This window comes from Haliaeetus leucocephalus, unplaced genomic scaffold (assembly GCF_000737465.1).
Source record: "Haliaeetus leucocephalus isolate CR32 unplaced genomic scaffold, Haliaeetus_leucocephalus-4.0 Scaffold206, whole genome shotgun sequence".
NCBI classification, from domain to species: Eukaryota; Metazoa; Chordata; class Aves; order Accipitriformes; family Accipitridae; genus Haliaeetus; species Haliaeetus leucocephalus.
Window position 1 is genome coordinate 5031697 of NW_010972642.1, and position 13591 is coordinate 5045287.

A 13591-nucleotide genomic window follows, 5' to 3' on the forward strand; every position below is an offset into this window, starting at 1 on the left:
CGCTCCCCGCTCCGGTGGCGAAGAGGCGCTGAAGACAAAACCCCGTCCCCGACCACAAGATGGCAGCCTGCCACGCGCAAGGACCCGCCCCCGTGACGCCGGCCAGAGCTCAGGTTTCTATTGGCCCGGAGGAGCAAGTGGGCGGGGCGGCGTGACACAGCGGCAGCAGCACCAGCTGTGACCCGAACCGGATTTGATTCCGCTCGCGGTCGCCAACGGCCCCAGCCGCCTGCCACCGAGCCCCGCCGCCGCCAACGCCGCCGCCATGGCGCTCAGCGATGCCGACGTCCAGAAGCAGGTAGGGCCGCGGGCCCCAGCCCGAACGCCGTCCTGCGGCCCCGGAGCGGGCAGCGCGGCGGCCGTTGCCAGGTCCGCCGCCTCCTCCTCCACACTGCGCTCGGCCCGGCCGGGGCCGGGACCCGGGAGCTGACGGGACGGACCCAGCGTGAGGAGAGGGGCACCCGGGGCTGGGCCGGGGTGGCGGAGGCAGCCTCCTTGCCGCTTCCTTGCCCTGAAGCCGTGCCAGGTGTGGGGCTCGGGTGTGCCTGAGCTGAAGGGCCGTTTGTCTGGTAAAAGGCCGGTCGGAGGGGGAGGGATAGTGACAGCTCTGAACCCGGCAACAGCAGAAGCGGCTGATCCACGTTTTAGTTGTGGAATAGGGTCTCCTGCTCTGGGGGTGGAAGAGTAGCGGTCTCCTGTGAAGGCAAGGGTTGGTGAAGGGGAAGGATCCTCTCTGGGAATCTTAGTGAGAAAGAAGTTTCTGAAGAAAGTGAATTTTTCCCTGGTGGGACTGATTGGCCACCCTTTGGGGAACTCTGCTGAAGCATTTTGATGACACGCTCTGCCAGGTTATAATGAAGGGGATCGTAAGTAGCTTTATGCTATCTACCGTGTTTAATTGCGCTTTAAGGCAGATAAATACATTGCCCTAGATAAGTACTGTCTTTTTAGATGTTGCTCTCCAAGGCCTTTCCATCTTTTTTTTCTTACAGCTACACTACATCTAATTAGCTGTAACTTAGCATTTGGGGAGGCAATTCAGCATTCTCGAATGCCTTTTTCACGTTTATATCCTAAGCAGAGTAGTGCAACCTGGGCTTCTCTTGCAATGGAAACTTACAACCCTGAAGTCTGACTGTGGACACTTCCTCCTGAGGCAGGACACTTTGTCCTTATTGACGGTAAACAATGCCCTTGCCTAAAAAAGCTGCTTTGAGCTGGGTTGAAAATGGTGTGCCATGTTAAAGACTGAACGGATCCAGTTGGCACTGGTCTGTGGAGTTTCCTACAGGTGATGAGCAGATCGGCCAAGTTCCTTTTGTCCTTTGCTTCATAAGTGCTTCGTGTCTCACTTTCTCATTCAGTAAACATAGTCTCTTGGCAAGGAAGCATCACATTGAAAGTAAAATCAGTAGGTTGCCTTTCTCTGAAAGGGGAATTGTAACATTACATTCTATTGCCTTTTATCCACAAAGCTTGTTTGTTTTTTTCCTGCCTCTTTCATGAAGATAATAAAAATAAAGCTGACATTGGGTTGGTCTTGCTCAGCCGCCATGGACCTGAACTTCAAAGGTTAGTTTAGGATCCGTTGATAAACTAAACATGTAATGCTAATAGTATTTCACATCTGCAACTTCCCTGTCATTGTTTTACGCTCCTGAGTCTAGGGTGATCCTGTTAACTGAAAAGAGAATGCTGCGTATGGCGCAACAGTTCTGCATGTGTATGAATCTGGAATGAATTTGCCAACTGGTCCTCTGAACTCTTAACTACTTGCCATGGTGCCTTCAGTAATCTTCACTTTGAAAATCATCTCTAATTAAGATTTTTTCCCATTGATAGACTTACTTGCTTGCTCTATTCTGTCAAAGGTGTTTGTTTAATGGATTGTTCTGTATAATCTGGCTAGTCACTTCTCGCTGAAGCCAGTCTAACATCTAGAACTTCCCATGGAAAGGATAATCACACTACTACTGATGGGAAAAACCCTCTCTTCCTTTCTGTAGGAAATCTACTATGCTAAAGTTATTAACTTCATTTAAAATTAATCTTGTTTAAAAACACATATTTTTGTCAGTGTTATTAAAACTACTCCTATTTATAGATGTGAAAGTCTCACTTAGGATCTCTTTTCATTTCTAGGGAAAGCAAAAAGGGATTTCCTACAACAGTTTTTGAAGGAAATAACACTGTTCAGTCTTACCAGACTAGGGGAAATAGATGCCTTATTAGCTTGCTTCCATCTTATTCCTCTTCATTATGCAGAGGATGTTTTTTGAACACCCGGAACTGTTTAAAGTACTTTCCCAAAATTCAGAAACCAAACCAAACTGGAGGAAGTAACTCAGTAATGTAAGGGTTACTACTACTATACAAAGTTCTTGGTCTCCTTCAACAATAGACTTTTCAGCAAAATAATTTCCTTATTTTATATGCCTTTCTTGTCCTTTCTGAAATGCAGGTAGATTTAAAGCTTGGTTTAACCAGTCATCTCATCAAGTGAGCAGGGTTGGAAACTGACGCTATAGATGGACATGCACTTGAAAGTGTTGCAAACTGGAATTGAAAGAAAAATTGCTGATTTGATTTTGAGGATGTAGATATTATTGTTCACTTCTTCCACTGCACATGCTTAAAATCTTCCGCTTGTCTGTTCACTTCTGTTTTTTCATCTATATGGGCATAGTGCTGTTCTGCACATTGGCTCAGTTTTCACATTGGCACCTTTCTTATCTCTTTAAAATATTTCACTTTAATATGAGATTATATAAATAGAGTCTTTCGTGCAAGTTTATTCAGACCAGATTGTCTGCAAAATGTGTCTTGTCACTAAGCGCAAGCAAAAAGTCAGTAGGTTTTTATAGTCTGCTCAACTGTATGGTCCACTCCATCTGACCTTGGAAATGGCTATACCTGTTTAAAGTTGCAGTCTGGCTGGGCATGAGTCGCTCACGGTCTGCCCCAAGTGTGAGCCTAAACTTAGGCCTGGTCACAGAAAGGCATGTGATAAATAAGCAGAACTCAGTATAATTGCTTTCCTTGTCTTTAAGCTGTTGGACCTATGCTTTACAGTGTTTTGAGGTGGTGTAAAAAAGGTTCTTCAAGTAGAATATATTAGTGCATACCAGGTTCTAAAGCAGCATGTGATATACTTGATGTGGTCTTGATCAACTAGCACTGCTATCTCTGTCTTCTTCCCCACTTCCTCCAAACTAACATGCAACTACTTTATATATAAAGTCATTTTGAGTTGAACCATATAGCTGCATTTTTTTAATTACCTTGTAAGTCTTTACAGAATTTATTACTTTTTTTCAAGAAAGATTTCTTAGGTGTGTAAAGGAACTTCTGGTTGTACCGATCTGACCAGAGTTGTCAGTTGCCCTTTGCTTTACTTCACTTCTAGTGTGGAAGGCCCACGTTCATTCAAATGCCATCCATACCTGATGTAGAGCAGGGACTCTATGTTAATCTTCTATCTTTCATGTAAATGTCATAACAAACAGGCTGTTTTACTGTGTGAGGATTTATTTCTTTTTTTTTTTATGAATCCTGGGGCAGGGCTGGGGGGTTGGAGCAGAAATGTTGTTCTCACTAGTGAAGAATGAAAATACACAGTCTCACATTTATACAGATTTAATTTGGTTTTTTTTTTTTGTATAGTTGCATACCTGAAGTATATTTTTCTAATGACAGCCAGCAAAACAGCATTATATAGAATTATTTGGAAAAAAAAATTCTTGTAATCTGTGTTAAGATGAACTGACTCTTTGACCTGTACGCTCAATTTAATTTCCTTGAAAAACAACGTTATATGAATTAGTAAATGGATGTGGAGGGGCCTACTGTACAAAGGAGGACTATATACATCCTTCTCTCATCAAAGTCCTTTCCAACAGAAAATATTTTCTTTTCTCTCTCTTGTTACAGATCAAGCATATGATGGCTTTCATTGAGCAGGAAGCCAATGAAAAGGCTGAAGAAATAGATGCAAAGGTAAAAATGGAAGTTCAATGTTAGTAAGTGCAAAAGGAAAACTGCATCTGACATCCTGTTTTGATAGCTGCAGTCAGAGCAGCCCTAGAACACTTTTGCAAGCTACAGCTTACTTCACCTTTAGTTATTACATAGCAAAAAATTATGCTACCATAAGGTTAATATTTGTTAGCTTTTGACAAATGAAAACAAGTCGGAGCTATTTTTTGGTCAAAGTTTTCTTAGTGGTTCTTAAATTTATTCATATGCAAGTTCACTCATGTTTTTTTAAGCAATCAGGAGAGCTGAGTGGTAATGTGAATAGACTGGATTAAGTGGAACACCTTCCCCTTCCTCCTATACATAACTTGACATCACTGAGGATTAAAGAAGTTCTCTGCATAATTATGAATTCTGCTAAGGTTTGTCATAGCCAGCTATTACCACAAGGTTTAATCTTAATTTTTGCTTGACTTCCATAGCATGTCGGGCAGAAAAATTAGTAGTAAATGAAAGCATTAATGCTAGTAATCTTGCACAAGCATTCATACATGTACCAAAATGATAAAAGATGAAAGTTAAACTGGTTGAATTATGTTGGTGAAAATTTGTTTGTAAGCAGGTTCATAACTGTACCTAAACCTGTGTAGCCACCTGCAGACTAAATTCTAGATGTGATTTAGTAGGTATCCTGGGGAAATAAAACATAAATTTACATTTAAGGTATGCGTTGAATCACTTGCAGAATTCTTCACTTATGTTAAGCCACAAGAGATTGAGTTTAATATTAACCTGTTGATAGAATATAGATGTTTACTAAAGAAGGATTAATGGTGCCTTACAACCCTAACAATCTGCCTTATACCAATACTAAAAATATCTTGTTGGTATTGAACTTGGCATATGTATTACTATTAATATTTAATCCCCCTTAAACATTTAGATCTACACAAATATTTAATCAGTACTAAAGCAGGTATTCCTGATGATCTGCAGACAGAAGTCAGAAGTTGAGATTGGATTCTTGGGTATAAATAGGAAAATTTGCCATGTGTTTTCACATGCTGTCTGGCTTGTCTTTATAAAAAAGTAATAGCTATGCTATCACTCTCCTTGTGTAAGAATTACTTAAAGTAATGAAGTTTGTGGACACTGAGGGCTGGGTAGCTTGTTTTAGGTAGATTCTCTTGTAGCTAGAAAAGAGACCAATTCTACAGAAACAAATCAGACATGAAGCTCAGATAAAATGAGTTTTGCTTAACAGTATGTAATATATACATTTGGTAATTTTGTGCCTGAGGAATAAATACTGCAAGGAAACGTGTCAGTCAATTGATAAAATAAGCTGTATCTTAGTTAGCAAGGTTCTAGTTCAGCAGAACACATCCTGAACTCCCTTTGACTTGAGTACTGGTTGAAATGTTTTGTTTATATGGAACCATAAATTGTATCATCCTAGCTTATCTATGAAGGTGCTCTGAAAGCGTGGCTGTTTCATTTTGATTCTGTTTTTTTCAGCCCAGGGAATCAATTTCCACTTCAGTTATTTGATTTTTACTGTAGGCAGAAGAAGAATTCAACATTGAGAAGGGTCGCCTTGTTCAGACACAGAGGCTGAAAATCATGGAGTATTATGAAAAGAAGGAGAAACAAATTGAACAGCAAAAGAAAATGTAAGTTGCTTAAGTTAGATGGCTGACTTCAGAGCCTGAGCTTTCATTTTATTGCTAATTTTATACAAAACTGTTTTTCCCTGGCAAATAGGCAAATTTTAGCCAATATATTTAGTTCTAATTATGAGTTTCTAGTTACTCCTGAGGAGAAATTATCGAAGGTGAGCTACAATAGTATAGCTGTTAATAAGTATGGTGAAAGAATCTTTTGTATTTATGTAGTTAATGTCTAGAACTGTACCCTGGTCTGTTACTCTGGGATGAATGATCATGTCAGGTTTAGCTTTGGTGGGTCTTTACTGAAGGACAGAGTTCTGCATTGTAATCATTTGGGCAAATTCAGAAACAGATTCAAACAGGTGAACAGGGTTTGTTATTAAAAGTTGTAGTATTGTTATCTTTAAATGTAAAGTATACAGTTAAATGTTGCAGTTCTTCTGTCAAAGTCTGATGGATTGATTCAACTTTATCATGCAACTTGCAGTCAGATGTCCAACCTGATGAATCAAGCAAGACTGAAGGTCCTCAAGGCAAGGGATGACCTTATTGCAGTGAGTATCTCTATGGTAAAGACACAGAGGTTCTATTTCTACCATCTGTTAGGAAATGTTCTTAACCATTATCTAAAGAAAAATATGATTTGTGATTGAGTGACATTTGCTTCAACATACAAAAATGGCTTTCCCAGCTGCTCTGAAAAGTCATTAAGGATTTAATCCAGCTTCGCTAATCTGCTTTAGCTCATTTTCACAGTTTCTATTACCTGCTCTTTTAGGGAAATACTGTTCTCTGCCAGGAACATTGCAGGCAACATTGTATCTATTATTTGGACAATAGCTTACTTCTTTAAAGAGCAGGAACTCTGTCTTGCAGGCTTGGTAGAACTTTGAAGTTCTGTTTGCCTGAAGCAACATTTATGCATTAAAGCTGTCATGGCTTAAGCAAGTAGGCTTAAAACACCACTAACTGGGCTTTTCTGTCTCCTTTAGTGGCCCCCAGTATATGAAAAGGTTTGCTTCTTGTTCTAGTAGGTGACCAATCTGTGTGTTGACGTATAGGGTGACTGATCATTTATCAGAGCAGGCTACGTTTAGTCTTAGTGCAGGCTTACTATGTTTATCTTACACCACGGGTAGTGTATTCTCATTCTGCTCATTATACAGCTTGCAGGTTTCCTTTTATCTTTTACTCCGTCTCAGAGGCAGTTTGAGTGTTCCATATTCTGCTAGATGGTGCTGTTGAGCTATTGGAAAAGCTGCGAGACCTGTAGAAGTCAAAAATATAAGTTGGATAATGTTAAAGTTGAGGTTACTGTGAAAAAGGGGAGTTAGCAGAAGAAAATCACCAGTTTATTGATTCTTTAAACCTAGTTTCAGACTTTAGGTTATAGTCACACAGAGGAGGAAGGTGGGTGGCTAAAGAGCTAACTCTTGTGATAGTCTCTGCTGGGTAATCTCTTCCTCATTTATCAGCTGACTCAACCTCATGCTTCTGAGTAATGTATAACACTCTTCCTCATTTTAAAACATTTAAAGTCACATGCTGCTAGCTCTTTTTCCCTTTGGCCTCTTTCATCAACAAGAGAGATGAGCAGTCCCAGAAATGCTATGTTACTCTAGGGTGGACAGTGTAACTAGGTTTGACCATGATGTTGAATTGTGATAGTCTTATGTCCTAGTACTGATTATGTTAATGTGCACTGTTTTAAACACTATGAGGCAGGACAGTAAAGAAAGGTTTATACCAAATCATACAATTTCTTTATATGAAGTAATTATGACAGTTCAGTTCTAGGAGCTGTGTTTGAATTGACTCAAATTTCTTAAAAATTCAATCCCATCTGATACTGATTTGCTGAATAAAGATAATCAAAACAAGCTACTTCAAATTAAAAATAAGCTCGCACTTTTAAATTTTGACTTGCATTTACTTACATTAATAAAATACCTAACCTGAATGTTATTTGATAAAAAGAGACTAAATTTCTTTGCTTGACCACAAAGCTGAAGAAATGTTATTTGTAGAACTTTATTAGTTTGCATTAGGCAATGATTTACAACATATTTAGTTTCTCTCTCTGAACTACTATCCTTTTACTACTGAGGTCTCCCTTTTTCATGAAAAAGGAATTATTGTCAGGTTATAATGGGTTCAGATCAGGGCAGGGAGAAGGGAACTGTTTGGGAAGGATATTGTGCCATGCACAGAGATGAAGGTCTAGCTTGGATGAACACCAGCTGGAGTGTACATTTACGTGTTGGCAGGGTGTGATAGCTATAATAGGAGTACAGAAAGTTGGTAGGCATGAAACCAAATGCCAAACAGATGGGCTCTGCTGATCTGATTTCTTCTGAATGTAGGATTTGCTGAATGAGGCCAAGCAGAGACTTGCCAAGGTGGTGAAGGATACTGCCAGGTACCAGACACTACTGGATGGACTAGTTCTACAGGTAAATATTTAAATTGTAACAAATAGGTGATCACAGCCCTATCCTCCTAGGTGTCTGTCTTCAAAAGTAACCCACTGGAAGTTACGGTTGTATTGGAGTCTAGATCAAATGTTGCTGGGTGATCTTTGAGTTTTAAACATCACTTCTGCTATATCTTTCAGTCTTGGGTTCTGAATAGATAAGATTGCAGCTTGTTTTGAGGTGTAAAACCTGGTGTATCAAGCAGCAGTTCCATTATGAGAACAATTGCAGATGGGCACATATGCATTGTAACATGCACGTTTAGGATGCAGACTTTAAACTTCTGTAGTAATTAGTTGGATCAAATGCACCTTTGGCAAAAGCTGTTTCTCCAAACCTCAAAGTCAATAGTTACTGGCTTTTAAAATCCTTTTGGCATTTGATGTATAAGTCCTGGCTTTGACAAATTTGCTGTAGTATGGCATGTATCTGTGACAGAAATACAAAGCAGAAATCAAAGCTTTGCTTACCTAGAATACCATCCTGAAGCTCCAGAAATTAACTGCTAAAAATCCCATCAGCACTGGCCAGGGTCAGTCCTGCGACCACTAGTGCCACCTCCTGGTATGAATCGGTCCCGTTACTATAAACTCACAGAAGCTAGCCACGAACTCTCCTCTCCGCAGTTTGATGGCAGAGTTTTCTTAACAGTGTTTCCTACCAGCTTGTGCTTCCAATTCAGTATTGTTTCTTTGTCACACTTAGGTCTGGTATTGCTGTACATCAAACAAACCTGTCTCACTCTTGCAAGCTGGCCACGTCTGTCTTGGCCCGTTATATTTGAACCAGTGAGGGATCTGTGCTCACCAGTACTCACAGTTGGACTAGGTGATCGTTGTAGGTGTCTTCCAACTGGAAGTGAACCGGTTCTTTTCTATTCTATTCTGTTCTCATGTATTGCTACAGGAACTGCAAGGCAGGGCTTATTAGAACAGGCACCTGAAACTATTGCATGTCTTCTTGAAGAGCTGCATAGGAGAATGTCAGCTTGGCTGCATGCTCAGTCTACATAGACAGCAGTGATCCTTATGTATACATGTACATTGTCTGGGGAACTCAATCCTATGATACATATGTTTAGTTGCACTTGAGTTCCAAACTTGAAGCTAACAAAGAAACACATGATCCATAGTTGTAGGCTCTTTCCCAGATATTGGTGCTGTCCTCTCAGAATGTCTGCATGAGGTGAACTTGCAAGCAAAGAACTAAAGAAGCTAATATTGTCAGGTTTAGGTTTTCAAATTGATCAGCTCCTTTCCTTTCTTGGGGCTAAATAATTCTAAGACAATTGAAATGTTGAATTTCTGATACTGTAATGGTTATCTTGTGCAGGGGTTCTACCAGCTGCTTGAGCCCAAAATAGTTGTTCGGTGCAGGAAACAGGATCTCCCTATGGTTAAGGTAAGACACCTAGAATAGTTTGACAGTATCCTGCTCACAAAGCCTGGGACCTGACTGCAAATACCTGCTGTTCGGATCCCATCTGTGTGACATGAAAACAAGCTTTACTTGCTTCGCTTCTGCTGCAGATACAATGCAAGAGAGCAAGTATGCTTTTCAAGTTGGGATCATTTGCTTGCTTGGATATTACCTAGGGAGTTTTAGACATTGCTACAATATTAAGAATAATAATTGGTTTTGCCTCAAAAGTCACACTGGAATACATTTGCTTAATTAAAAAAAAAGAAAAAGTCTTTAATCCCTTCATTTTGTTACTACAAATGATTAAGTGACCAAACTCAAGTGGCACACTAGCATTTGTCAATGCTAATTGGAGTTTTTTCTTGTATCCTAGACTGCTGTACAGAAAAGCATTCCCATCTACAAAAATGCCACAAAAAGCAATTTGGATGTTCACATTGACCAAGACAACTTCCTGCCAGAGGAAATGTAAGGAAAATAGGAGTCTTTTATACAGAGCACTAACTTAATGCAACTTTTCAAGTCACAGCTCCTACTAGAACAGTCTCAGAAAATTATGTATGGAATATCCTCACAGTGTGTCTGCTGGTGTTCTAGTGGAATTTGGCACTTCTTTGTGTTAATTAAGCACAGACTCTGCAGCTTCCTCCAGACAAGCACTGTCTCAATCAAAAATGTCAATAAAAGTTTTGTGCAACCTGCAGCCTGATTCACAGTACTGAAGTAGAGAATAACTGTATGTAGAAACTGAACCACTCTTTTTTTTTTTTTTTTTAAAGAGAGAGAATACAGATGTAGCCATGCTTTCTATCTCAAGACAAAGCAAACTGAGTCATACGGTGCTGCAGGATAATCGCTTGATGGGGGCAGGTGTGTCTGTTATGTCTGCAAGGCTCTATTTCCATGTAGTATGATAAAGAACATGTCACAAAGCTGTTTATTCTGACAGTCAGCGATCTTTATGTATGGGCCAACAAACAACACTTTTAGCACTCTTCCTCAGTTCTCAAAATCTGAAAGCTGTCTATTAATAATAAAGTACAGAGTCTGAAGCTGTTCTGAAGTGACAAATTTCATAGTTCCCCTTGCATTTAGATCATGTAATGAGGACCCTTGTATGTAGCTGTGGTATCTGATAATTCCAAAGACACTTTGCACTGCTGCTTCAGTGGATCACTTTGTGCTGATTCCTATTAAGACACGATCAAAAACATTTAAAAAAAAAAAAAAAAAAAATCTTATCTACGTATCTGACCTGCCTGTAAGCACTGATTTGGGATAGTATCTCTGCCACATTCTGACTTTGAGATGTCCTGTGGATTTCACAATTTTTTATTTCCCCCCCCCCCCTTTCTAGTGCTGGAGGTGTTGAAATCTATAATAGTGATGGTAAAATTAAGGTTTCCAATACCCTGGAAAGTCGTCTGGACCTTGTAGCCCAGCAGGTGAGTTTCTCTAACAGCCAAGGTGAACAAGATATATTTAACTAGTTTTGTCTTGTAATTAAATCCTAGTATTTTCAATGTGTCACAATAATGTGTGGGACTGGATTTCAACGTGGATGACAAGTAAGAAGTTATTTTTGAATGGAGAGAAGCAAATTGCCTACTGTTTGTGCTTCTCTGCAACAAACATGGCTTTCTCCGGAATGATCCCTTTTGAATTAAACATGAACATAAAACCCTAGAAATTATGATAGTGAAAGACTTGTTATGACTACACTGCAGTCAAGATGTTGAAATACTGAGGCTAACTTGAATTACTCAAGCTAGCTCAAGCACTAGAAACTTTGGCTGAGACCTGTTATACCCTAGTGGAAAAAAACTAGCACTGGCATCTCTTATGCTGCAGTACAGGCAATCCTTTAAGTCTATAGAGTAGCAGGCAATGTGTGATCAGGTAAAGGCTTCAGAAAACTATTGAATTGACTTGTTAATTTTGAAGCCTAGCCTAGCTATCACACAGTGCCTGCAATGAGGATTGTACAGGAATTGTATTGCCCATTGCATGTAACTGATGTACTCTTTCTCAACAGATGATGCCAGAAGTCAGAGTGGCTCTCTTTGGTGCTAATGCCAACAGGAAGTTTTTGGACTAAACCTCTATGAGAGAAGGTGGGATCTGTTCCACTGCCATACTGAAGGGGATGCAAAAGCATCTGCTAGTTTAAAATCTTGAAATATAACATTACCGTGTCATCCAGTATCTGTTCTTCAATGGAATAATTTTGCATACCTGCTGTGCTTAGCCTCTCTACTTGTGGTTAGAATGTATTGCTTAAAGGATGTGAAGACATATATATTCATCCAAAAGTGACACTAGAAAATGGAGGCATTTGGGCTCTTGGCTTTCCTTGCACTGTTGTGGCTCTATAAAGACAAGTGGTCCATTTAGGGTCACTCTCTTTGCTTTGGCCACGTGTCTTTCAAGTTGTCTAATCTGTGAAGTAAATTACTATGCTGCCGATGGGAAATCCCTTTTCAGTTAAGGTCTTCAGTGTTACAGAGGGCATGCATTCCTTCCCAGGGTTAGTAGTTTAATTCATGTTACTTGGTCAGGCATTTCTCTGTTCTGTATATGTGATTTAAAAAAAAAAAAAGCCTGAGCCTGTAAAACTTTATTTATTAAAATAAAAGTGCGTGTGTGTATGGAGTTCTTTGTAGCTTCTCTCTGGGGGATTGGCAGCAACCTTTGAAAAGTGGGCTTGTGTGTATAAGGACTTACTACTTGAGGGCTGTGTGTAATAACTGTTATCTGAAGCTAGAATTCAAGTGCATGGAGTACTGTCAAGCTATTTGCTTGAGTAATGTTGAATTGTAGGCAAGCCATTTGAATAGGACTCTAGGATGAGCTTCATTCTTCCTAAAAAATGGGTCAGTAGTTTTGCTCCCTCAATCCTCTTTCACAAGAGAGAACGAGAGTAACATAACTGCGCTACTTAAATATAACAAATACAATCCATTTCCAGTTACAGGTTTGTTGCTTTGTTCAGGAGATCCAAACCATACCCCTGTAGTAATTAAATTTTAGGAGTTGAGGAACAACAACTGACTCTCTTACAACTATTCTCTCTATTGTTAGAGTAACTATTAAGTTAAATAACAGTAGCATAACTATATTCCTTACCTAATCTCTTAAGTTTTACTAATGCTTACTTCTCCTTTCCTTCTGCTGTGATGACTAGTATTGTCTCCACATTTTATGGTGTAGGACAGAAAAATTCTTGAGGTGACTTTCCATACTACAAGCCTCTGCCAGAATACATGACTCTTCACCTAGTCCTCACTTCTGAAGCTTGTTTCATGGAAATAAGAAACTGATGAATTACCGCTGGAATATGTTTTGAAATAATCTTCTGTAAGTATTGCAGTGATTCAGGAATGGTAGGAATTTTACATTGTGCTATGAAACATACTTGCCAAGCTGCAGTAACACTGCCTTATGCAGTCTTTTTAACCTGAGGCCCTTTCTTCTCAAGCTGAGGTGCGTGCCCTCATGTTAGAGTAGACTCTAAATGCTAGATAAGCCTTTTACTGCCTCATTTCTCTAAAATGGAGAATGACTGCTAAGAAAATCCTGAATCCAAACTTATTTAATCTGTTTCTGGAAGAAATGCTTTTGATTTCCTCTTACTTTGTAAGATTCTTCAGCAAGGTTGGGGTTTTTTTGTTTTACTGCTCTTTCCTGTTGCATTTAGGTACCAGTTTTTGTTTTCCACACAGATCGTTACAGTATTTATTCTTTTAGTGCTTTGCTTTTTGATACTTGGTTCTGTGACTGGATAATAAGTGTATCTGGACTAAAGTCCTACTCTTTCTAGATTTTGTATAACTGTTACAGGTTACAGCTTTCATCTTTGCAACTGTCAGTGATCAAGCTTCCTGACTAAGCATTGGGCTCTGGTTTTGTAACACTCCTCTAGTAAAAGAAAAGCCTTCTCATGTGCATGCTTAAGTGTATTGTTTCTTGATTCAAATAGTCCTTTTTGGAACAGATTTGTTTTGGTCCTTTCTGATGGTTTTTTCTAGCTCATCAGTAGGCTATCTGCCA

The 13591-nt window shown here is 39.6% G+C and overlaps 1 protein-coding gene across 6 annotated transcripts; it reads left to right on the top strand.

The window, feature by feature from the left end:
• Positions 1-151: 151 nt before the first annotated feature.
• Positions 152-13234, top strand: ATP6V1E1 (ATPase, H+ transporting, lysosomal 31kDa, V1 subunit E1). Of its 6 annotated transcripts, none has more exons than XM_010566159.1 (11): positions 152-298; positions 1082-1181; positions 3931-3996; positions 5539-5648; positions 6133-6199; positions 8009-8098; positions 9452-9520; positions 9915-10009; positions 10899-10986; positions 11577-11655; positions 12726-13234. In XM_010566159.1, exons 1-10 carry the CDS (start codon positions 279-281, stop codon positions 11637-11639), a joined length of 768 nt encoding a protein of 255 aa, XP_010564461.1. In that variant the 5' UTR covers positions 152-278; the 3' UTR covers positions 11640-11655; positions 12726-13234. The 6 variants fall into 6 exon arrangements, with proteins under 6 accessions (XP_010564461.1, XP_010564460.1, XP_010564459.1 ...); XM_010566158.1 differs by having other exon boundaries at positions 12752-13234; XM_010566157.1 differs by lacking the exon at positions 12726-13234 and having other exon boundaries at positions 11577-12193.
• Positions 13235-13591: the final 357 nt, after the last annotated feature.

What these genes read in the sequence shown, in the direction of transcription:
- ATP6V1E1 (XM_010566159.1), top strand. Translation starts at nt 279, where the DNA reads ATGCCGACGTCCAGAAGCAG. An exon ending in ATTGAACAGCAAAAGAAAAT is followed by an intron (nt 5,649 to 6,132) that starts GTAAGTTGCTTA and finishes TGCAACTTGCAG; the next exon opens with TCAGATGTCCAACCTGATGA. An exon ending in TGGATGGACTAGTTCTACAG is followed by an intron (nt 8,099 to 9,451) that starts GTAAATATTTAA and finishes TATCTTGTGCAG; the next exon opens with GGGTTCTACCAGCTGCTTGA.